The 24,350-nt window shown below is 38.4% G+C and overlaps 1 protein-coding gene and 1 long non-coding RNA gene across 4 annotated transcripts in view; one reads left to right on the top strand and one right to left on the bottom strand.

Moving 5' to 3' along the window:
- The window catches only part of DENND5B (DENN domain containing 5B), a 188,113-nt gene that overhangs the window by 106,319 nt on the left and 57,444 nt on the right, over positions 1–24,350 (top strand). For all 3 annotated transcript variants that reach the window (XR_004621419.1, XM_034646078.1, XM_034646079.1), the window contains 3 exons: positions 12,003–12,190; positions 17,978–18,514; positions 20,892–21,123. Coding sequence is in view for 2 of the 3 variants with exons in the window: in XM_034646078.1 (XP_034501969.1) it covers positions 12,003–12,190; positions 17,978–18,514; positions 20,892–21,123 (957 nt within the window). In the remaining variant the exon portion in view is untranslated. The remainder of the gene's footprint in view (positions 1–12,002; positions 12,191–17,977; positions 18,515–20,891; positions 21,124–24,350) is intronic.
- Positions 2,890–5,396, bottom strand: LOC117796764. The gene is made up of 2 exons (XR_004621420.1): positions 5,195–5,396; positions 2,890–3,493 (listed from the first exon to the last, which is right to left on the bottom strand). It is a non-coding gene; the product is annotated as an uncharacterized LOC117796764 (long non-coding RNA).

Here is a 24,350-nt window from a genome sequence, read left to right as displayed (position 1 = left end):
GGTTTCTACCATTTTAGGTCCTAGCTTTATGCAAGAGGATCTACTGACTGAATCCCAGCCCTTCTTGGCCTTTGTTCCCCAACATGCACAGAAATAAAACAAGCTCTAGGCCGTCTTGGATCAGTACAGTCTCAAAGACACTTCAGCTTTACCACACTGGACTCTTGTTCCCATTTTTTTCCTGGCTTCTAATGACTTCTTCCTTTACTTTTTGCAAATCCATATATTCATGAATTTGGTGTTTTAAAATTATTTTATTTAGCATTTTTAGTTTATATTAGGAGCTCTAGTCCCGCATACTGCCATTAATAGACGTATTTGAAAAAGATCAATGAACTAAAATTAAAATGAACAGATTGATTGTGTCAACTATTACAGAATATAACAACTGTTAGGCATAATTTAACTATTAATAATATAAAATAGGAAAATAATCCATGTCTGTTTTCTCTTTTGCCAACAATTACCCATTATATTTAATCTACTTTAAACAATTTAAGTACATAGTTATATACATAGATACTTTATTTTTATCTTAACGTCTGTTGAAACAATAAGAGATACTACTTTTCACAGGTAGTCATGGGTATTAGAAAATTATATTCTTATGAATGAATAGATATAGAGAGGCATATTTTCATTTTAAATAATTTGCTTTAAAAATGCCTGATGTCAGTCCATTGCCAATGATTTTTGGAGGCTCTATAGATTGTCATGGCTAACTTGTCATTAATGTACTTTTTACCCCTAAAGTTGTGAATCAAATAAGAATTTTTAGGGGTGCCTGAGTGGCTCAGTCAGTTAAGTCTCTGCCTTTGGCTCAGATCATGATCTCAGGGTCCTGGGATCAAGCTCCACATCTGGTTCCCTGCTCAGTGGGAAGTCTGCTTCTCTCTCTCCCTCTACCCTCCCCACTGCTCATGCATTCTCTCTCTCTCTCTAAAATAAATAAAATCTTTAAAAAAAAAAAGAATTTAATAAAAAGCAATTCTCAACAAGTACTTGGTTCATTACCTATTTTGCAAACCCTGTTTCACTTTGAAACATGTGTATATTTTTTAAAAGTCATCTAATATCAAATAAAACATCCTTTTTAAGTTATATTCAAATTATTTATTCTCATAAATTACCCATTTTTGTTGATTCTTTTGACCACAAATTATTTTCATATAGCTTAGGTTTAACAACTTGTTAAAGATTTATTTATTTATTTATTTGAGAGAGAGAGAAAGTTTGCATGGGAGGGAGGGGCAGAGGGAGTGAGAGGATCTCAAGCAAACTCCCCACTGAGTATGGAACCCCACGTGGCTTGATCACAGGACCCTGAGATCATGACCTGAGCCGAAGTCAAGAGTCAGAATGGTTAACTGACTGAGCTACCCAGGCACCCCTGATTTTGGAAGTGTTTAAAAAAGTGCGTTTAAAGAAGTACATGCCGGGGCACCTGGGTGGTTCAGTTGGTTTAGCATCTGACTTTTAATTTCAGCTCAGGTCATGATAGGGTCCTGAGATCGAGCCCCAAGTTGGGCTCTGTGCTCAGTGGGGCATCTGCTTGAGATCTTCTCTCTCCCTCTCCCTCTGTCCTGACCCCCCCACGCTCACTCGCTCTTTCTCTCTCTAAAATAAATAAATGTTTTATAGAAAGAAATACATACCATTCACCATCCTAATTATTTCTTAGCGAACAGTTCAGTAGGATTAAGTATATTCACATTGTTATGCAGTCAGTCTCTAGAATTTTTTATCTTGTAACACTGAAACTCTGTACCTGTTGGACACTTCCCCATGTTCCCCTCCTTCCAGGCCCTGGCAACTACCATTCTACTTTCTATTTCTATGATTGACTACTTTAGATATCTCATATAAGTAGAATTACACAATATCTGACTTTTTGTGACTAGCTTATTTCACTCAACATAAGTGAACCTCAGTGAACCAACATGGTTCATCCATGTTGCAGCATGTGTCAGAATTTCCTTCCTTTTTAAGGTTGAATAATATTCCAGCGTGTGTGTATATACCACATTTTGTTTATCCATTCATCCACTGATGGACACTTGAGTTGTTTTCACCTCTTAGCCACTGTGAACAATGCTATTAAAAACATTGATGGGCAAATGTCTTTTTAAGTTTCTTCTTTCTGTTCTTTTGGACATATACCCAGAAGTGGAATTTCAGCAAGTTCTTAATACCTAGTTGCTGCCAAAGACACTTTGGTTTTCTGTGTTAATCATATAGATGCGCTTTTAATCGCTCCAATATATCCCATTATATAACTAGCCATAACTGTTATAATCAGATCCCTTTTGCTAGATATTTGGGATATTACAAATAGTTTACTGTTATAAATGACACTTTATACATAAAACATTATGTACTTATGTTTTTGTATACTTAAGATGATGAATTCCTAGAATTGGAATTGCTGGGTCAAATGATCTGTATATTTTTAAGTTTTTGATAGATACTGCCAAGTAGAAAGCTCTAGCAACTTACAAAAATACTTTTTTCTCCACACCTTTGCTGTGATTTTCTTTTTAAATCTTTGTGAACATGATAAGCAAAATGTGGCTCATTTTTCACCCATTGAATTTTTTTTTTTTAGATTTTTTTATTTATTTATTTGACAGAGATAGAGACAGCCAGCGAGAGAGGGAACACAAGCAGGGGGAGTGGGAGAGGAAGAAGAAGGCTCACAGCAGAGGAGCCTGATGTGGGGCTCGATCCCATAACGCCAGGATCACGCCCTGAGCCGAAGGCAGACGCCTAACCGCTGTGCCACCCAGGCGCCCCACACCCATTGAATTTTTGAGGTTGAATTTTTTTTACGTTGATTTGGATTTGTATTCTGTGTTTTGTAATGTCTTTGTGAGCTTTAGGCAATTTTTGTTGCTATTATAGTAGTTTATTATGAAAACAACCATTGTGGAGGCTAGGGGACAAACAAGTACATTTAGGTTGGCTCCAGTGAAGTGTAGTGCAGCCTCTTCACATCAATGCTATACTTGCTGATGTCAAGGGTCAAGTTCTCTATCGTTAGAAAACTTGTTATCCTCGCTCTTGCTTCGGGAGCTTCCAGAGGCTATGCCCTTCATTTTGAAGTACTATAGGGCATTGTTGGCAATATCTGAGATGAATTTCTGGAGCCAGAGAGATGAGCTGAATTATGCTTGCACTGGAGGCTTCAAAGCCAGCATCAGGGGGTAACCAGTCACAGCACCCAGGATTGTGGGTGTGTAATCTTCTAGCCATATCACGATGTTCATCAAAGGTGTGCTGGCCACCACCAGCCTCATGCCTCCATTGGCAACACTTTGCAGTATGCAAATGCCATTAGCTATGTCCTCCTCCTCAAACTGAGCCACTAGTCAACACTGGAGCTGCCTTGTACCACCACCAGTCCTGTGCCCCCTACCGCAGGTGTAGCTGCAGATCCATAAGCTGTCCTGGCGGGGCTGACCTTGTTCTCACAGTGATGCTGGTTAGACAGGTTCTGAAATGGTGGAGGCAGGGCCGTCACAAGGTCTGCATATTAAGCCACTGCTAGGCAAATTTTTGACAGTATATTCTGTATAATGTGGTAAATCATAATTTTTTTAGTGTCTAAATAGTTTTACATGCCTTAGATATTAACGTATTAATTTCTTAATACACATTTATTGACCACTCACTATACCAAGTACTGGAAATTCTTTTTTTTTTTTTTTAAGATTTTATTTATTTGTTTGACAGAGAGAGACCACAAGAGCGGGAACACAAGCAGTGGGAGTGGGAGAAGCAGGCTTCCTGCTGAGCAGGGAGCCTAATGCAGGGCTCGATCCCGGACCCTGGGATCATGACCTGAGCTGAAGGCAGATGATCAGTGACTGAGCCACCCAGGTGCCCCCCATGTACTGGAAATTCTGAGATTAAAAATACCGTCATTGCTCTCTGGCAGATGATGGTACAGTAAGGAAAAAGTGGAACTCAGCCAAGCTCTGAAAGGGGAAGGGACCTTCTAGACAGAGAAAAAGTGTATACAAAAGCACAGAAACCTGTGAATACATGTTAGATTCAGTGAATGAATTACAGGCAGATGATTTGACTGTATACGGGGTGGTAGGAAGAAATGAGGCAGGAAAGGACCAAGTCAAGAAGAGCCTCATATGTCATGCTGAGGCATATCTTAAATATGAAAATATTGTCTTTTACACATTCATCACTTTGAGTATCAAACAAAAATGATTTTCCTAAAATTAAATTTTTTAAAACATACTTAAGAAAGCTCTTTTATTTCTTGATTCAGTTAAAAAGGATGTTCTTGTTTCTGCTAACTAATTGCATTATAAAAAAGGATGTAGCATTTCAACCAGTCTTGAAGAGAACACAGAACTGGAAAGAATAGACATAGAATACCCAAGCAAGTGAGAGAATTGTGCTGAAAGAAATACAAACTATGTATATCAGTCTTTGAATATAGAGTAGAAGAGGGGAAAGTGTATAATTTATTTTCACTCTCCATGTGCAAGTTTTCCATAATCAAAGCAAGAAAATAGCCCAAGGTGCTACTTGCCATTACTTGAAGAATTTGTTTTCTCTGAGATTGAACATTTTTCCCCACCAGCGGTTAAAAAAAAGTAGCCAAGCTGGGGCGCCTGGGTGACTCAGTTGGTTAAACATCTCTGCCTTCAGCTCGGGTCCTGGGATCAAGCCCCATATCTGTCTTTCTGCTAAGCGAGGAGCCTGCTTCTCCCTCTCCCTCTGCCTGCCCCTTTGCCTGCTCATGCTCTCTCTCTTTCTGTCAAATAAATAAATCTTTTTTTTTTAAAATGTAGCCATGGTTCTAGAGATTTGATTTGACTGCTTAAAACCCTGGATCTTTCAGCCTAGGTCCAGTCAGGAAACAGATTAAACCACATCTGTAATTCAGACAGAGGAATGTAATAAGAATTATTAAGCTATGGGGTGCCTGGGTGGCACATCGGTTAAGCATCTGCCTTCGGCTCAGGGCGTGATCCCGGCATTACGGGATCAAGCCCCACATCAGGCTCTTCCGCTATGAGCCTGCTTCTTCCTCTCCCACTCCCCCTGCTTGTGTTCCCTCTCTCGCTGGCTGTCTCTATCTCTGTCGAATAAATAAATGAATCTTTAAAAAAAATTATTAAGCTATAACAGAAATTAACTAGAAAGACATGAAGAAAACTTTAACAGGTACCCAAGGAAGGACAAACTTGGAAGGGTGGCCGGTTTCCCAAGGCTGAGGTTCATATCACTGAAGAAGATGCGGTTGCAGCCCATTGGATGGTGGAGAAAATCAGTGGGTTGCCTGGTCCAGAGCTGATCCTTAGTCGCTGGGCAAAGGGAGACAAACCTCTGAGGTTCAAGTGAGCTGCGGCTGGTGAGTGGGTACACAGAAATTGTCAGGACACCACTGTGGGTGTGAGATCTGAGTGTACAATATCCATGTTAGGGGGACCGTGGTAAGGTGACCACTGGTCCAATCACTGAGGCTTAGAGCTGGGGAAATGTACCCACCAGATGTCTTCATATAACCACACCACTGATCAACCATGCACCAGGAGCAAGAACAAACAAAACACTGCAGGTGTACACTGGAACCAAGAAGAGAGACTCCTTCCTCCTGTGGTGTCTCTGCATCGCCTTCTACTGGTAAAGCTTAACATTGTGCTCACCGCAAAACAACGCTTAGTTTAGTCCATTATCATAGACCATGTGCTGAGTGAATTTGGACCTGAGAGGCAATAAATATGTAACTGGCACAGGATCAGACTGCTTACAGTCTTGAGCCTTTCACCTGTGTCTGGCTTACAACTGAGAAAAAAAATACTAAAGTAGCCCCTGAGATCCAGGAACCGATCTAGTTCTCAAGCTAGGGCTCACTGTTACTGCATATTACTGATCTGATGCTCGCAACTGAGCCGTGTTGTTCTATAGAATATAAATAGTCTAACAGGAACCTCCACTTCAAGCAAGATCACTGTGCACCTCACAAAATACCAGACATCCTCTTCTCTCGCTGAATTAGTAACTGCTGCTTCACTTCCTCACCAGATACAGTCCTGGCCCCACCTTAATCTGCCTTCACTATAGATCAGATTTATTGAGGCACCCTGTCATAGAATTGCCTTGATTTGTGACAGTATCTAATCCAAAGCAAGTCTCTACTTCCTTATACCCTCCCTAAAATTATCCAGTCCCAGGCCAAATCTCTATCTCTAAACCCTCTTATGAAGACACTGCACAGATCCCCAAGATGTGTGTGCTCCCTCTCCATGAGGAGTAGTAAACCCAACTTGTTCACATACAGATGTGTTCCTGGGGTGTTTGACTGAAGAGCACGGATAGAATAAATGATTACTAGTTCTTAACCAAGTGGATCTTCTCATTCCTCCCTTTCCTTAAAAGCATTATTCTTTTTTTTTTAAGATTTATTTATTTTTAGAGAGAAAGAGTGCATGCTTGTACACACACATGCAAGCGGGGAAGGGGAATTGCGACGAGGGGCAAAGGGAGAGAATCTTTCAAGCAGACTACCTGCTGAGTGAGAAGTCCAGGACCCATGAGATCTAACCCAAGAATGGGACACTTAACCGATGTAGCCACCCAGGCACCCCTTAAAAACATTATTTTGGGGTGCCTGGGTGGCTCAGTCATAAGCATCTGCCTTTGGCTCAGGTCGTGATTTCAGGGTCCTGGGATTAAGTCCCACATCAGGCTCCCTGCTCAGTGAGGAGTCAGCTTCTCCCTCTCTCTCTGCCCCTGACTTGTTCTCTCTCTCTCAACTAAATAAATAAAATCCTTTTTTTAAAAAAATTATTCTTAGGGGTGCCTGGTGGCTCCGTTGATTAAGCGGCTGCCTTTGGCTCAGATCATGATCTCAGCACCACCCCCCTCACCCCACCCNGGGGAGCCTGCTTCTCCCTCTCCCTCTGCCCCTCCCCCTGCTTGTGTGCCGGTGCTCGCTCTTTCTCTTTCTCTCAAATAGGTAAAATCTTTAAAGAAAGAAACGTTATTCTTGGGGGCGCCTTAATTGCAGTCATTAAGCATCTGCCTTTGACTCAGGGCATGATCCCCCCGTTCCGGGATCGAGTCCCACATCGGGCTCCTCCTCTTATGAGCCTGCTTCTTCCTCTCCCACTCCCCCTGCTTGTGCTCCCTCTCTCGCTGGCTGGCTATCTCTGTCAAATAAATAAATAAATAAATAATCTTAAGAATAACATTTCTTTCTTTTTTTTTTTTATGTAAGGTATTCGTAAGTCAGAAATGGGTAAGGGATTGGAAGAAGAATATGCCCCTACATTAAATTACTTACGGACATTTAAGTAGTATTTTCTCCCATTTAATGTTGTGCAAAACTGTAATTCTTTTTTAAAACCTAGATTTTAGTGTTATTGCTTTTTTTTCCCTAAAGAAACGAGTTAAATTAGAAACATTGACTTTTTTTTTTTTTTTTTTTAAAGATTTTATTTATTTGACAGAGATAGAGACAGCCAGCGAGAGAGGGAACACAAGCAGGGGGAGTGGGAGAGGAAGAAGCAGGCTCATAGCGGAGGAGCCTGATGTGGGGCTCGATCCCATAACGCCGGGATCACGCCCTGAGCCGAAGGCAGACGCTTAACCGCTGTGCCACCCAGGCGCCCCGTGAAACATTGACTTTTTTAAAGTAAGTGATTGTCTTAGAAAACTAATCTTCAGCAATACCAAAAAACCCCTGATAATAGTTTATTTTTATAACTTTTCATGACAATAAAACTCTGTAGAAACCCGCAGTAAAACTAAAGCAATTTTTATTTATTTTGTTTATTTTTTTTTAAGTTTTTATTAAGTAATCTCTACACCCAACGTGGGTCTCAAGCTCACTATCCCAAGATGAAGAGTCGCGTGCCCTTCTGACTTGAGCCAGGCAGGCACCCCAACTAATAGCAATTTTTGAAAGTTAGCAGATAAACACCAGAACAATCAAGTTATTTTTCTAATAGCCCATCTACATAGTACATACTGTGCATTTTGAATACAGATTGTAAAATATGTAAATAAGGTGACTGTGAAGTTAATTTTTTCTTTCTTCTAATTTTTCTTTTTCTTTTTTTTTTCCCCCTTTCTCTTAATTAAATGAGCTCTGTTTTCCTCAAACTTCAGGAGTGACATGTGGAATACATCTTCCTGGTAGAGCAACAATGTGCTTTATTCTCTCGTCACTTCCAAAAAATTGTGGAGGCTTCCTGAGAGTCCTTTTTCTACTCTGAAGGGCCTTGGAAACCCTGCATTATATTTCACTATTAAAATCTTTACATTTTTAATATAAAGGAGGAAAAAAGATGTTTAAATCTGATTATTTCTAAGCAGTAGTTCTGATCCCTACACCGTCTACTTAAACATAGTTAGAATGAGTCACTTCTAAAAATTCTCTGTGTAACGGACAGTATCCATGGCTTAGTAAATGAATATTTGAATTTTCTTTATAAGTGGGCATGCACATAATTAACTGAATATATGAATATCCAAGAAATGTGATTTTTGAGTGCAGTTTCTTGTCTGAGTAGTTACCATTTTCTCCTACTGAAAAATTAGTTCTTTAGTCTCTTGCGGACAAAATCTAATCAATTGTCTATTTAAATTGTGGTTATCCAGCAAAATTATGTAGTCTTATTGAACTAATTCATTTATTTGTTACAAAATATTTTTAGAGGGTTGCCTGAGTGGCTCATTCAGTTAAGCATCTGCCTTCAGCTCAGGTCACGATCTCAGGGTCCTGGGATCAGGCCCCACTGTTAGGCTCCGGCTCCACACCCAGCAAGGAGCCTGCTTCCCCTCTCCCTTTGCCCCTTGCCCCTGCTTGTCCTCTCTCTCTCTCTCAAATAAATAAAATCTTTTTAAAAATATTTTTTGAACATCTGTTGTATGTCAGATCTGAGATAAGGTGCCAAAGTTAGAAAAATAAATAAGACTCCAACCCTTGGTTGAAATGGGTGGCCAACAAAAGAGAATCTTAAAGACATTTCCCTGAATTTGGCCTTTTCATAATTTATCTGCAGGCCTTCCTACCCCTTCTTTTTTTGTGTTTTGTTAGGACTTATTACAATAAGAGGAGAAAATTATAACATTCAATGGCATCATTAAATTTGGTCAGTAACAGCACTTGGGTGACTCTGTCGGTTAAGCGTCCAACTCTTGATTTTGGCTTAGGTATGATCTCAGGGTCATGAGTTTGAGCCCCACGTCAAGCTCCATGCTCAGCATGGAGTCTGCTTGAGATTCTCTCTCTCCATCTCCTTCTGCCCCTTCCCCTGCACATATGCTTGTGCGTGCTCCCTCTCTCTCTCTCAAAAATAAATTGGGGGGGTGGGTCAGTAAATTTTGATCAGCACTGCTATAAACTAGGCCCTGTGCTTTATGGGCAAAACAAGATAAAATGGGTACCACTCTGTCCTTACTGAGCCCACAGTAGAGAAAAACAGCCCACAGGGCATGTGCCATTATGGAGTCCTGTTATAGTTCAGAGCTATAGTTAGTAGGGACATTCAATAGATTTCAGGGGTTTCAAGTCAGCTGCCCACCTCTACCCCTGTGATGAAAGACCCCCATCTCTCATAGCTCAAACATCTGCTTCTTGACTAGCAAAGTGCTAGGTAGCTGATTATCTGATCTCCTTTGACCATCCTGTATTCACAGAGTACCAGCAGTCTCAACCCAGCTTCTCTGGGCCCCAGCTGGTGTGTATGTGGGTTGGTGTGTTTATGTGTGTCCATGTCCCTACCTGAGGTGATTGGGTCAGCTGTTCATGTTCATATGTCTGACCCCTGCCCCTAGGGGCCACCTAGTGTTTGTGTTTTAAAAGTATTCCGGGGCGCCTGGGTGGCACAGCGGTTAAGCGTCTGCCTTCGGCTCAGGGCGTGAACCCGGCGTTATGGGATCGAGCCCCACATGGCTCCTCTGCTATGAGCCTGCTTCTTCCTCTCCCACTCCCCCTGCTTGTNTCTTCCTCTCCCACTCCCCCTGCTTGTGTTCCCTCTCTCGCTGGCTGTCTCTATCTCTGTTGAATAAATAAATAAAACCTTTAAAAAAAATAAAAATAAAAGTATTCCTACAGGGGCTCCTGGGTGGCACAGCAGTTAAGCGTCTGCCTTCGGCTCAGGGTGTGATCCCGGCGTTGTGGGATCAAGCCACATCAGGCTCTTCCGGTATGAGCCNAAAATCTTTTTTTTTTTTTTAAGAATTTTTTTTTAGGTAATCTCTATACCTAACGTGGGCTCAAATCTACAACCCCAAGATCAAGAGTCACCTGCTGTACCATCTGAGCGGGCCAGGCACCCCATAAAATTTAAGTCTTTAATAGTGAATCACATAAGGAAACTTCAAAGTGTACTTGGTTATGGATAGCTGATGACTCATTACCAAAATCCCACTGTAGACTATTAAAGGTAGTTGTATACAAATTATAAAACAACACAAGAAAGATTTTTAAGCAGAAAACATCCTGTTTATGCTTGGTCAGGTGTTCTTTGGGTTGATGTGAACCAAATAGCATCTGATCATTTTCTTTAAACCTTTTCTAAAAGACTGCCACAAAATCTTACTCCCCCAGATTTTACTGTTTTTGTGCAGAGTGAATTCTGTGAGAGCAAAATTACAAGTCCATAATATCCTTTCTCTTCAATTCTCAAATCCAAAAAATTTCAGAAAATCAAAGATTCTTTTTGTAACTGATCTATTGAAAAAGCAGACCTGATCCAGATGACCCTATTTAAATTCTTTATCTGTCCTATTGGGGCACTCGTAAAGTTTGCTGCAGATATATTACAGATATTTCTAGATATTTCATGTATGTGGTATATGCACAATATTACCTTTTTTTTTTATTTATTCGAGAGAGTGAGTGAGAAAGAGAGCATGAGGGGGGGAGGAGCAGAAGGAAAGGGAGAAGCAGACTCCCTGCTGAGCAGGGAGCCCTACTCAGGGCTTAGGACTTGATCTCGTGACTCCGGGATCATGACCTGAGTTGAAGGCAGATGCTTGCTTTACCGAATGAGCCACCTAGGTGCCCCACAATATTACCTTTAAAAAAAAAAAAAAGTGAATTCTATACACATCTGCCTCCAAAGGTTTAAATGAGGATCATAGACAGTGGATGTATAAAGCACCCCCATGGCAGAGTGGTTTAAGAGGGCACTTTATTTGTGACTGTGTGAAGTAATGGATGTTAACAAAACTTACTGCGGTAATCATTTTGCAATATATACATGTATCAAATCATTATATCATACACCTAAAACTAATATAGTGTTATATGTCAATTATAGCTCAATAAAATGGGGAGGACACTTTAATATTGTAAGCGGTTTGTAGTTTTGATTAATTCATGTGAAGAAAACAAAAGCAAAAATCAACCTTTAGTTTTCAGGTAACTTTCACTTTGTTTCTAGATTTGATAGTTATGCAGTTGGGGGTTAAATATAGAAGTATGATTATGAATGCGTATATCTGTTTGATTTCATATACCTACAAAATGAAGGCTAAAATAAATATAATCAGGATAACCATAGGCCATAACCATGATCATAATACAAGAGAATATACATATACAAGAGAAAAAGAGCCTCTGAATTGGGGATTATATTGATATCCATGTATACAAAAAGTGATCAGTAGCAATATCTTGGTACATTTTCAATGGGAGACATGCGAAGAGCAATTTTATTAGTTCTTGTTTCCTCCACATTTTAAGGGAATGTAAACTTAAATACCGGTGATTTCAGAAGCAAGAATAAGATAATGTTTCCCACCTACTCATACCTCCCTTAGTACCATTCAGGTGAAACCATTGAACTCTTTAATTATGATACTATACTGGGATAGAACCAGCCTTTTTCTGCATGATCATAAAGAAACATTTTATTTATTACAATAAGATTTTTTTTCTGGAAATTAGTATTTTCAAGCTTAATGCAGTGATTATGTTTTTATTTGGACTCTTCCCCTCCTTTTTTCCTTGTTCTGTACAGATTATCAGCGCTTGATGACTGTGGCGGAAGGCATCACCACACTTTTGTTCCCATTTCAGTGGCAGCATGTTTATGTGCCCATCCTCCCTGCTTCTCTGCTACATTTTCTTGATGCTCCTGTCCCTTATCTGATGGGCCTTCAGTCAAAAGAAGGAACTGACCGTTCTAAACTAGAACTTCCTCAAGAGGTAAAACTTATAATGAGTGATAAAGCATTTGCTGTTTGTTGATTTAGGTCAAGGCCACTTTATTGTTAGACAGCATTGTCTTTGTCCAAACTGTGTCTCTGACTGTCCTGAATCTCCCAAGTAGGGCTAGGGTGGAGCCTGAGCCGTGGAGCACAGATCCTGACTTCTGAGGGTTACCATGACTAGCATGGTTCAAACAAGACAGTGGCAAATTTTCACAGCTATAAATTTGTGAAGATGGAACAACAGTAGATGGTCTAGTTGCTTTATTATTCTAATAACATTTAATTTCTTCTTCCCCCATTCGTGTTATAAATTCTGCTTTTAAACAATATAGCCCAGGTTTTCACATCATTAAAATCTTTAAAGTCATTGTATTAATTGAGATGAGTTTGTTTCTTGACTTCCATCAAATGAAAAGGTACATCTCTCGGCATCTATGGATAATAGAAATATCAAATACTTTGATATTCTTTGTTTTCAGACCTAAAGCTAGTTACCAACTTTTTCTAAATGCCAACTTGACTGGTGATTGAGATAAAAATTCTAACCCGTAGCTTTTAGACCACCTTAAGGTTACTATGCTTTCTGTGTGTTGTGTTTTCAGATGTTGTTTAAGAAAAAGATAGGAATTCTTGAAGCATTTTGAATCTAGTTTTTGGCTGTCGTTAATGGTACTCAGAATTGGAATGTAAAACCTTTGAAATGAAATATTGATGAGGGTGCCATGGCCTATTACAAAACATTAAGTAGTTGACTACTTTATATTATTAGCTATTTAATTAGCACCTTTCTTAATAAAATCTTTCATGCTGTGCTTTGCTTTTATTTGTTCTTATTTCCCATAGAGGTTCTTGTTTTAATAAGTGAGTTTAAAATAACACACTAAGCCACAGCCATTGTACCCAGTAATGATTCCTGTAATCATCCATTGTTTACTTCATTCCAATGAATGTTTCCCTACCAAAATTAACATTTTTGTCCAGGGGAAAATAGCTTGATTCAGATCATATAAGATATATATGTAAGCTGTCTTGCTCTTTTTGAGCTTATGCCTGTTCTCTGCTTTTGCCTCCCCATTATATCTCTTTTCTCTATTACCTGAACTCTCTTGTTTTCTCTTTTATTAGATTAATCTAAGTATCTTGTTGGTTCAAAGAAAAAATCCTTTAAATTTTCAAGGGAAAAGAATAGCCAAATCTATTTTAAATGCAATTGAAGTTTAAGAACTTAAATAAAATCTTTAAAAGAAAAAAAAACTTAAATAGTGACATGTTTTAGTTTCCTGTTGAGTATCTGGTCTATTTGTATATTAATGAAATGATATTTTATAAGACAGTATGTTTAGGTGTATAAATATTATCTTTCTGTTTTTGTATGAGTTATAATTGTTGAGAGTTTTTAAATGCCACCTAGATATTTTTGTAGTGGGGAGGTCTTTTTCTCTCCATATTTGCGTGTATTCTCTGGCTCTAAAGATAAACAAACTTCAGAATTCTGAACGCTCTTGTGACAATGTCTGTGATTTTCTAATTTTTTACTCATTAAATCAACACTCTTTAATAAATGTCCATGCCCGTCTATTCAGAGAGTAGAATAACAGGAAATAACCTGGGTCAGCTGTTAGCATTTTCTTCTAAAATAACGATGTACTAACATATATTTTCTATACAGAAACACTGCTATTTTCACAGCTGACCCAGGTTATTTCCTGTTATTCTACTCTCTGAATAGACGGGCATGTACAGTTATGAAAGAGTGTTGATTTAATGAGTAAAAAATTAGAAAATCACAGACATAGCTGCAAGAGCGTTCAGAATTTTGAAGTTTGTTTATCTTGAGAATTCACACAGATCACTTTGTGCTGGTAGCCTTTTACAATGAGATGAAGTAATCTACTTCACATAATTTTGGAGAAGTAAGTATAAAAATAGCCATTTAAAAAAGTGATTTAAATATATTCACTCACAATATGCACCTCCTCCCTCCTTTCCCTGAAAACTGTAAAATAAAATAATAGCTAAAAATAGTGACAGGGGAAAAAAAAAGAAAAACAGTGACAGGGTTTCTTAGAATAGTTATGAAAATGATAAGTTTACAAAATGATTATTTTAAGAAGGTATGATTTTAGTTGTTAGCTAACTAATGTAAGTACATAGACTTATAATTAACCACCCACTGACTTTCCCCATAGTTCTAAAATGATAGGCACAGGTGGCCACTTTGTTATATTGTTTTTTTGGGTTTGGGGTGGGGAGAGTGATGGTAGAAGAATATAGTACTGAAGGTGAATTGCAGAGAATGGTACCTCACTTTCTCCCATTCTTGCTCATCTTTACAGTAAATGGTGGGCAAAAAATCAAAAAACTAAATTAGAATTGCTTTTCCACTTTCTTTTTGTTGTATCTTACCCTGAGATTCTATAAGAATATTTTATTCTTATATTATATAGAATATATAAATATTCCATAAGAATATTTTATTGTTTATTTTTTCTGTGGGAGTATTTTAAGTATTCTCCTCTGGCTTACCCTTTGCCAGTTTACCTTCAGCCATTGAGAATATATCCCTTACTGAGCATGGAGAGAGCTGCCCTGGCCTCACATTCCTGGATACCTCTTCCTCCTGTGTACATTTTTGGGGTACCACAAAATGACTACCTGCTTAAGCCTTATTCATTCATTCAGCATACAGTTGTCTCATACACTACAAGATACTACATACTAGGATACTTTAGGACATTAGGATAAATGATATAATGTCTGCTTTCCAAAATAAGTCATTTACAAATATTAAAAACAGGTTAAAAAAATGAGAGGAATGAATGAACTAAGCATATATGCAGAGGAAATCCGAATGCCTATAGGGTAGAGACATAGGAAAGCTTCATGGCAGAAGAAATGATTAAATTTCAAGTCTTTGTTGCCTTTCTTTTGAGGGAATGTTTTTCTTTTTTTTTTTTTTTAAGATTTTATTTATATATTTGACAGAGAAAGAGAGGGGGAGACCATAAGCGGGCGGGGGGGAGGAGAGGCAAAAGGAGAAGCAGGCTTCCTGCTGAGCACGGAGCCCAATGTGGGGCTCAGTCCGAGGATCCTGGGATCATGACCTGAGCTGAAGGCAGACGCTTAACCCACTGAGCCACCCAGGCGCCCCATGTTTTTCATTTTTAGCTCGAAGTGATAACTTACCATAAATGTGTGAGCAGCATTGATCAGTTAAGATATAGAAATACTTAGTCCTAAAACAATGTAAAACTGAGAGGTGTATTTTTTATTGTGTATATAAAATTTCTTGAGTCTTCTGATAATAATTTTTTAGTTTAATGGTATTAAAATTTGAAAAGTGACTTATCCAAATACCCTGTCGTATGGAGTTCTTCTTCGTTTTAGAAAAAAGGCTTTTTGGTTTTTCTTCATTAAGTCTTCATAACACAAGTTAATCCTATTTTCATTTTGTGGTAATCAGATCCCCAACTTGGGCGCATCTAAGCAGTCATAGCGAGGGTATGAGAGATTCACGGGAACAGGAAGACAGGCCAGTAGTGTGGGAATGTCCACCTTGCCCTACCCTTTCAGCTCAGCAGTGACTGTATGAGCATAACAAGCTCTAAAATTTCCCAGATGGAGCATTTTCTCTTTTCATAGAAGAAGAATAGAAAAGGATAGCACGAAGGCATTAATGGAGGAGACAGTACAAAATGTGTGGTGGGAGTTGGTTGGCTAACATTTAGATTAGCAAGTGAGTGAATTTTTTTCTTCTATTTTTAAAGTTACTGAATCATCCATTTGAATTATAGTGACCTACTTTCCCCCCCCAAGCCTTTCAACACATCCTGCTTTCTAGAGACTATAGATAGGTATATAAAGATGTGGATTTAAAGAAAGCTGTAGGCAGCGATACTGTCTTCAGCAAGGTTTGACTTCATCTCTTATTTTATTTAGACGAAATTACTGATGTTGGAGATGAGGAAAATGGGAGGAAAAAAATCTTTTAAGCCACCAGACTGTTTGAGGATGCTTATCTGGAACAGGTGTCAGGAAGTTCCCTAACTTTTTGGGCCTCAATTTCTTCATCTGTAGAATTAAAGAGTTGGATTCAGAGATTACTTCAGGCTTGAGAGGAATTGTTGATTCTGTTTTTAGATAGGGGGAAATCTTGAGTTTTGATTGAGCTAAATATAGAAATTTGTACTTTTGTGCATTAGCACTTGACATAAAGAGCCAGGATCAAAAGAGAAAAATAAAAGCCCAACTCTTTGCTCTCCTTTTTTCACCTTACGTTGCCACACAGGATCAAAGGGCAGTGTGAGTTGTCTTCTTGCTGACCTGGGTGGCAGGGTTGTGGGAGAGAGGGGCAAACTCAAAGTGAAACTTCCTATTCTGTTGCTTAACTTCCACCCTGTGCTCCGTGTCCAGCCACTAATGTAGGCAGGACAGTTTTATGTGATGCGCTATCCCTTTGGCCTCCCACCCTTCCACAGTCCATGAGCACAGTCTTCCTTTACACTGACAGCCTTGTTCTGATTAAGAGGGTATGAACACTAAAAGTAAAATACGGTTTTGGAGTCTACTATAATCACATACGTGAGGGACAATAAGAATTTAATGCATGTACTTGGCCCCTTGAATTGTCCATAAACACTTGGAAAATATTTAAAAGTCTTTTTATTCAATATAAACTCAAAATCTATAATGTAAGCAAACTCAAAAATTTTTTTTCCACTGATTTCTATTTCCTCTTTTTTTCAACTCAAAAATATCTCCTGAGTCAACTCTTAATTATTCAAGGAGTAATCATTTGTAATTGTCTAAGCACTTGCCTCTACCACTTTCTGCCTCCTGCTGTTTGTCTAATAACTTCTGAAATGGTTTTGCTAAGAGGTTGAAGCTAATTTTGGGTAAAGTGAAAATTTGTGGATATTCTGTGAATTGGATTGTTCTTTGCCAATTTCATCCCATTTGGGGGAACTACAGCTGCTAAAATTTAGCAATTATTGTTAATTCTAAATTACAAATGGTGTCAGAGCAGTGGAACGGCATAGAAAGTTACGACTGGATTCATCCAATGCCCATTTTACCCAGTGCCTTCTATTGTAAGATACTACAGCTATGTGCACCTTTATTCATTTAGGAGTGCCGAAGAGATGTCCTATATTACAGAATCATGTCTAGAATATAATAAACTGCTTTAAGACCCAGAGAAAATTATCCATTTTTATTAAATAATGGTATAGGATACTCGCCTAGGGAAAAAATGCTGGAAAAAGGAATTTATTTTTAAATAATAAAAATTCTTAACCTTCAGAAAGTTAACATAAAAGGCATTGTAGGGGCGCCTGGGTGGCACAGCGGTTAAGCGTCTGCCTTCGGCTCAGGGCATGATCCCGGCGTTATGGGATTGAGCCCCACATCAGGCTCCTCCGCTATGAGCCTGCTTCTTCCTCTCCCACTCCCCCTGCTTGTGTTCCCTCTCTCGCTGGCTGTCTCTATCTCTGTCAAATAAATAAATAAAATCTTTAAAAAAAAAAAAAGGCATTGTAAGGTCTTAAAAGGTCTAGTCACAAGAAAATAATTGTAATTATGTGTGGTGATAGATGTTAACTAGTGTTCATTTCATAATATATATTGAATCACACACCTGAAGCAAAATGTTATATATCAGTTATATCTCCATTTTAAAAAAGTCAATGTGTAATCTATGATTGTGTTTATAATAGTTGGAGAGAATATTTTAGAATATAAAAATGTTACTTTAAAACCTTTGTATTACTTCTTTTTCTTTCAGGCTAATTTGTGTTTTGTGGATATTGACAACCATTTTATTGAACTGCCTGAAGAATTCCCACAATTCCCCAATAAGGTGGATTTTATCCAGGAACTCTCTGAAGTGCTGCTTCAGTTTGGGATCCCTCCTGAGGGCAACCTCCATTGCAGTGAGAGTGCCACAAAACTGAAGAATCTGGTTCTGAAGGACTTGGTTAATGACAAGAAGAATGGCAATGTCTCCACTAACAACATCAGTATGTATGAGTTACTGAAGGGCAATGAAACCATAGCCCGCCTCCAAGCTCTGGCCAAGCGGACTGGTGTGACTGTGGAAAAAATGGACCTCTCTGCCACACTGAGTGAAAAAGAAAAGGATTTAAAACTGCAGTGTGAAGAGGCAGAACTGAGGGACTACCAGCTCAACGTGCAGCTCCGCGAGGTCTTTGCTAACCGCTTTACGCAGATGTTCGCAGATTATGAAGCGTTTGTGATTCAGACTGCCCAGGACATGGAATCCTGGCTGACCAACCGGGAACAGATGCAGAACTTTGACAAAGTAAAAAAAAACAAAACAAAAAAACACCTCCTTTCCCTTTTTATGGCTCTCAGTGGGCTGTCTTACTGATTTTGTTAACTTTTTTTTGCCACAGATTTTTCCTCTCTCTTCCCATTAAGAACTTATTTTTATATTTTGTCTTCATCCTACCGTGACATCTCAACTTGTCCATGTAAAGATAACACTTTAGTTTCAGAAGACAAAGTTTTACCTCATCTTAGGATCAAAAGAGAGAAAAAGTGAATGAATTAGGTTTTATGACTATAAGTCTAAGGTTCCGTTCCAGAGTTTGTGGGAAAGGAAGACAGAAAATGACACTGGCTTTAAATTGTCCCGCTGAAGTTGAAGCTTCTTTCTAAGGGTTACTATAGAGTATTCTTCTGGCAGATTTTCTGGACTGTCCACCAGTTTTTTTGCTTGTTTTTGTTTTTGTTTTCCAGACAAAAGCACTTAGAGGTGTGCATTAACTCTTTCAGGTCACTAGGGTGTAGTTCAGTCCCCTGCCTCTGTGATTCCCAGGGCATCATATTGCTATTAGAATGCATTATGGCTTTTTGCTAGATGGTAGCTTTGTGTCATGAAAGACCTCTCAGAGGGGCTAATGTATTCTAAGAGGCTAATCTACAGTTGTGGAGTCTTTGGCAAGTAAATATTAATAAACATTTTCTATAAAGGTGGGTAGTATCAAAGATCATTTTCTGATTTCATCAGACATTTTTTCAAGTTGAAGTTTATAAACCACATTCAACAGTAAGTTCTGATGCATTTTATATTTGAGAAAGCTTCAATAAATTAAGAAGCCTTCACTTCTTCAAATGTATTCCTGCTTTTAGGTTCCTTTCTTATTAGGCTTAAGCATTTTTTTCCTATCCAACTCTTAACTAATGTGTACACTCGTGATTTATCCTTGGGGCAATTCAAATTCTTATCTAAATCGAGCACTGGTACTTTCTTCCTTCTTAATCTTTATGTAGCTTCAAACTATAAATGGAATTCTTTTTATATAACCACTAGAGAAATGAAAGTTTCATGTGGATTTCAGAAGGCTTATAATCATTTCATTTTTCACTAGGAAAATGTACAGGACTATCACATGCTTGCTAGTCCTCCAAGCCAAGTCTTTGCTGACTTAAGTGTTGTAGTCCATAAGGATCTGAATATCAAAAGCCAGATATCTGGCCCATTCAGGGGGTGGGGGGAAGGTGTTTGCTCTAGAAAAAGTAAATTGAAATATACCTGCAAAATATCTTTTGAAGAAGTCAATTGATTTTTAGAGACTACTGTGAACCTTTCACTGGCTCTTTGGATTTATGTAAATATGTCTGAACTATGAAGGCACTTAAATTGAATAAGCAGGTTTCTATAAGGAACTTTTTTAAAGGCTTCCTAATTTTAGAATGAAAAATAGAAAGAAGCCAATGAGTATTAAGGAGATTTATCTTACATCAGAAATTACCCTTCCATCTTTTACCTTCTGGCTTCTGCTTGCCTACTCAAAAGAGTGAAAAGCAAAAGCAACCCAGCAGCTAAAATAGTAATTCACTTCCAAATTTCAGCTACCATCAAACTGTGACTAGAATTCCTGTAAATGGGCCTAAAGAACCACAGGAAAAAAAAAACACTTTGAATTAGGAGCTGATCACAATTAACTGAACCATTCCATTCTCCAGACAAGCTGGTAGCAGGAACGTGCAGCTGGTTGAACATGTTTTCCAAAGGCTCAGCTTGCTTTGGATGGTTTTTCAGGCAATACTTTTTTTAGTTGTTAAGGCCCAGACTCTTTAATCAGCACAGGTCTGGAAGGAGTTTGATCTTGAATTAGCACTCATCCATCAGTCTCGAACAGTGTTGGGGCCTAGAAAAACATCCACTTGACAAAAAGATTTCACCCATAAGCACAAATCCTATGTTTTTTTAAGGTTATTACCTATGTATATATCTCAGTTGAATCCATTGATCACATTGAGCCTTATGACTCAGAGGTATACTGCATAGGCTAGGAATAGAGAGCAGGAAAAAAAATCACAGCTCACGGGGAGATGGGTCAAAATTATTGGTAAGTGAAGAGGATGGCTGATGATACTGCAGTAACTGAGTCACCCTGTTTCATTGGTGATGCCCTCGTTTCTACCTAATGATCATGAAGACCAGAATGTAAATCAGTTTTGAAAGGTAGGATCAGTGCTAAAGGCCTAAGCGACCTAAATTCCATGATTTTAGAAGGAGAAGTAATTTTTTTGAGGTTTTTAAGTATCAGGCATCAGTTTTGCATGTTATACGATTTTTAAAAGATGACCTCACCAACAAACTTTCAGATTTATCACGTAGTACTAAGATAGTCTCTTTGCACTAATAATTTCTAATTATCTCATTACAGGCTTCCTTTCTGTCTGACCAGCCTGAGCCTTACCTGCCATTTCTTTCACGCTTCATTGAAACACAGATGTTTGCCACCTTTATTGATAATAAAATTATGTCTCAGTGGGAAGAGAAGGATTCTTTGCTTCGGGTCTTTGACTCTCGCATCGAGAAGATGAGACTGTACAATGTAAGGGCACCTACCTTGAGGACATCTATCTATCAGAAATGCAGCACTTTAAAAGAAGCAGGTATATTTGTCATGCCTTTTAAAATTATCTTAAAATCCATGATTGTTTCTTTTTACACATTTTTGGTCTTTAAACCAAAAGTTAATTTTCAGTTTAGACTTCATGGTTGATCCTTTATACTGTATCAAGTGCTTTCTTTACTTTTGTTTCTTTCTGTTTCTCTGAGTTAATGTCCATTCCATTCCTATTTGACATTCCTTTGCCCTTAGAAGAGAAAAAACAGGGGCGCCTGGATGGCTCAGTTAGTTGAGCATCAGACTCTTGATTTTGGCTTAGGGCCTGATCTCAGGTTCTTGAGATCAAGCCCCACATCCGGCTCCATGCTGGGCGTGGAGCCTGCTTAAGATTCTTTCTCTCCCTCTGCCGTTACCCCTAAAAGAAAGAAAGAAAGGGAGGGAGGGAGGGAGAGAGAGAGAGGGAGAAAAAAAAGAAAAAGAAAGAAAGAGGAAAGCAGTAACAAATTGAATGGAATATAACCATAAGACTGCTGTGAATTTTGTCTTACTCCTTTTTATTGCCTTAATTGAAAAAAATTTAAATTTTTCTTGCTGCTTATGTTGCCTTTTTTGCTTCTCACTTCTTTTCTTTTCATTAAAGGAAAGATAAGTATTAATTTAAAATAATAAATCTGAGATGCTGCCTAATTTACATAACAGTATATTTACTTGTTAGTGGTGCCATTAATTTTTAATACTTTCACTTACTGAAATTAAATCTCTGGATTCTTGTATTCAAAGTAGTTTTTCCAGGAGCGCCTGGGTGGCTCAGTCATTAAGCGTTTGCCTTCGGCCCAGGGCATGATTCCAGACTGTGGGATCGAGTCCCACATCAGGCTCCTCTGCTGGGAGCCTGCTTCTTCCTCTCCCATTCCCCCTGCTTGTGTTCCTTCTCTCGCTGACTGTCTCTCTCTGTCAAATAAATAAATAAAATCTTTAAAAAAACAAAAACAAAACCAAAACAAAGTAGTTTTTCCAGCCCTGACACCAGTTTTTTCCTTGGAGAATCATGAGTCTTGACCAGTCTTGTCTGGTAGTAATAATCCATTACATAAATAATCATATCAATAGCCAGTATTTACTGAGACCTTACTATGTGCCACACATCGTACCACATGTTTTACATGCATTTTGCATTTGATCTTAACAGTGAGGGCGTGTAGACATATTTTCTTTTGTTTTATTAGTGTCCTCATTTTGCAGGTGAGAAAGCCGAGAGGTTAAATAACTTGCTTATGATTGCACAGCCAGTGATTGATGGAGCATTATTCGAACTCAGATTTGATTAATTTTGAAGCCTTACTACCGTATTAGATGTTTCTTTAGTAAAGAAACCAGTGAAGTAGGATGCCTGAGTGACTCAGTCGGTTAAGCATCATCTGCCTTCAGCTCAGGTCGTGATCCTAGGATCCTGGGATTGAGTCCCATGTCAGGCTCCTTGCTCAGGGGGGAGTCTGCTTTTCCCCCTGCCTGCCACTGCCCCGGCTTGTGCTTTCTCTTTCTCTCTGACAAATAAATAAATAAAATTGTTTAAAGAAAAGTGTGAAGTGTACCAGTCCACACAATTTTATACGTTTATACCTTGTTCCTAACACTTTGTTTGCCAAATAAACTGACACCTATCACCTGAGTGCCCCTTTTTTTCATTTTTCCCCCCTTCTAATATTGAAGCTATTTGAGCAAGTTTTCCTCTGGAGCAAAAAGAGGCAGGAAAGAATTTCTTTGCTCTGTTTCCATGCTTGCCTTTCTCACTTTATTTAAATAGATCAAAGTCACAGGAGTGGTGATGCTGTATTTGTAGCATATTTAAGGAAAGAAATATGTAAATGATGTCTTTATATAGGCTTAAGAGGTTTCTGATAACTCACTGAAACATCATTCTGTTGTATTCCCACATACGAAGGTAGATCCTTGGAGCTCCTTCAGGAAGTGGCAGTTACCTCTCTGTTTCTGGAAATTGAGGGAGTGGAATGAATGAAATCGTCTGTGCCTATTCAGAGAATAGTATGACTTTCAGTGCTTTAATAGCCATGTGAATAATATAATGCCTTGTTGCGAAAATGTCATTCCTCCCTTCCTGACAGAATTTTTTTAATGGAGCTAAGCACTGATTCCTTTATTTGTGTGCTTCCAGAAAATCTTTTCAATTAAAATAGATTTTCTCTCAGTCTCTCAAAAAATTTGATATTCCCACTGTCATCACAGAAATTATGTAATACTTTTGAAAATATACCATTATAGGTATAGCATATGAAAATGAGATTAGGCTAAAGCAGTAGTCTCCCAGGAACCTAATTTATCAAAGACTTTTTTTTTTTTAAGTAAAAGGAGGCAGCTGACTGTGACTGTGTCTATCCCCCATAAATGGTGCTGTTATTTCTTTCATAAGGTAAAATTATCCTCCTCCCACCCCCCCCAACAAAAACTGTAGAGACTGGCATTTTGTTGTTTTGTATTGATTTTTATTGTGTGTGGGGTTTTTTGTCCTTTGTTGTTTTGTTTTTAGTTTTGTTTTGCTTTTAACTAAAAAGAATTTTGATTTTCAGGTGAACTCTTTAGGCAGAGGCTATCTGCTGTTGATATTGTGGCACCAGAACCTCATGATTTCTGTGCAGAAAGACAAGTTGATAGTAATGCAGAGTTTTTCTTTTTTCTTAACCAACCACAGAAAATGAGTACTGGCACAAACCCTTGAAAATCTAACAGGCCCGTGACCTCTCAAAGCAGGCATTTAATAATTTCTAAATATTCAGTATTCACTGGTGGTATAATTACTGAAAAGTAACATTGCATTATGCTCCCATGGCAATCTTCAGTATAAACTGAAGAGTTTAGAGTAACTCATTGTGAATCATGCTTTCTGTTTTTAAAAACCTTCCTGACTGAAGGAGAATAATTCAGTATCAGATGGATTTCTCTGTCATTTTAAATCCAGCGGAAAAACGGAAGCTACTTTTTTTTTCCTTTCATGAGAACAGAAGCATTCATTGGCAGAGATGGAATTTTATAGTATTTCATGGAACATAAAATTGGCAGGGACTTCAGAGAATTCCATGCCATGAATCTAAGCTTTATTTTGCCTGAACCATCTGTTAATTAAATGTTTTATAAATATTAGGAAGCACTGAGAGTATAGATAGGGTTGTAGAGAGCCAGAGGGCATTGTTAAAAATTAAATACCATTTCACATTAAAACATGGCATTCTTTCACCCAACATAGACCATATGGAC

This window comes from Ailuropoda melanoleuca, chromosome 16 (genome assembly GCF_002007445.2).
Source record: "Ailuropoda melanoleuca isolate Jingjing chromosome 16, ASM200744v2, whole genome shotgun sequence".
Taxonomy (NCBI): Eukaryota; Metazoa; Chordata; class Mammalia; order Carnivora; family Ursidae; genus Ailuropoda; species Ailuropoda melanoleuca.
This window is presented reverse-complemented; position numbering and strand designations above follow the sequence as displayed.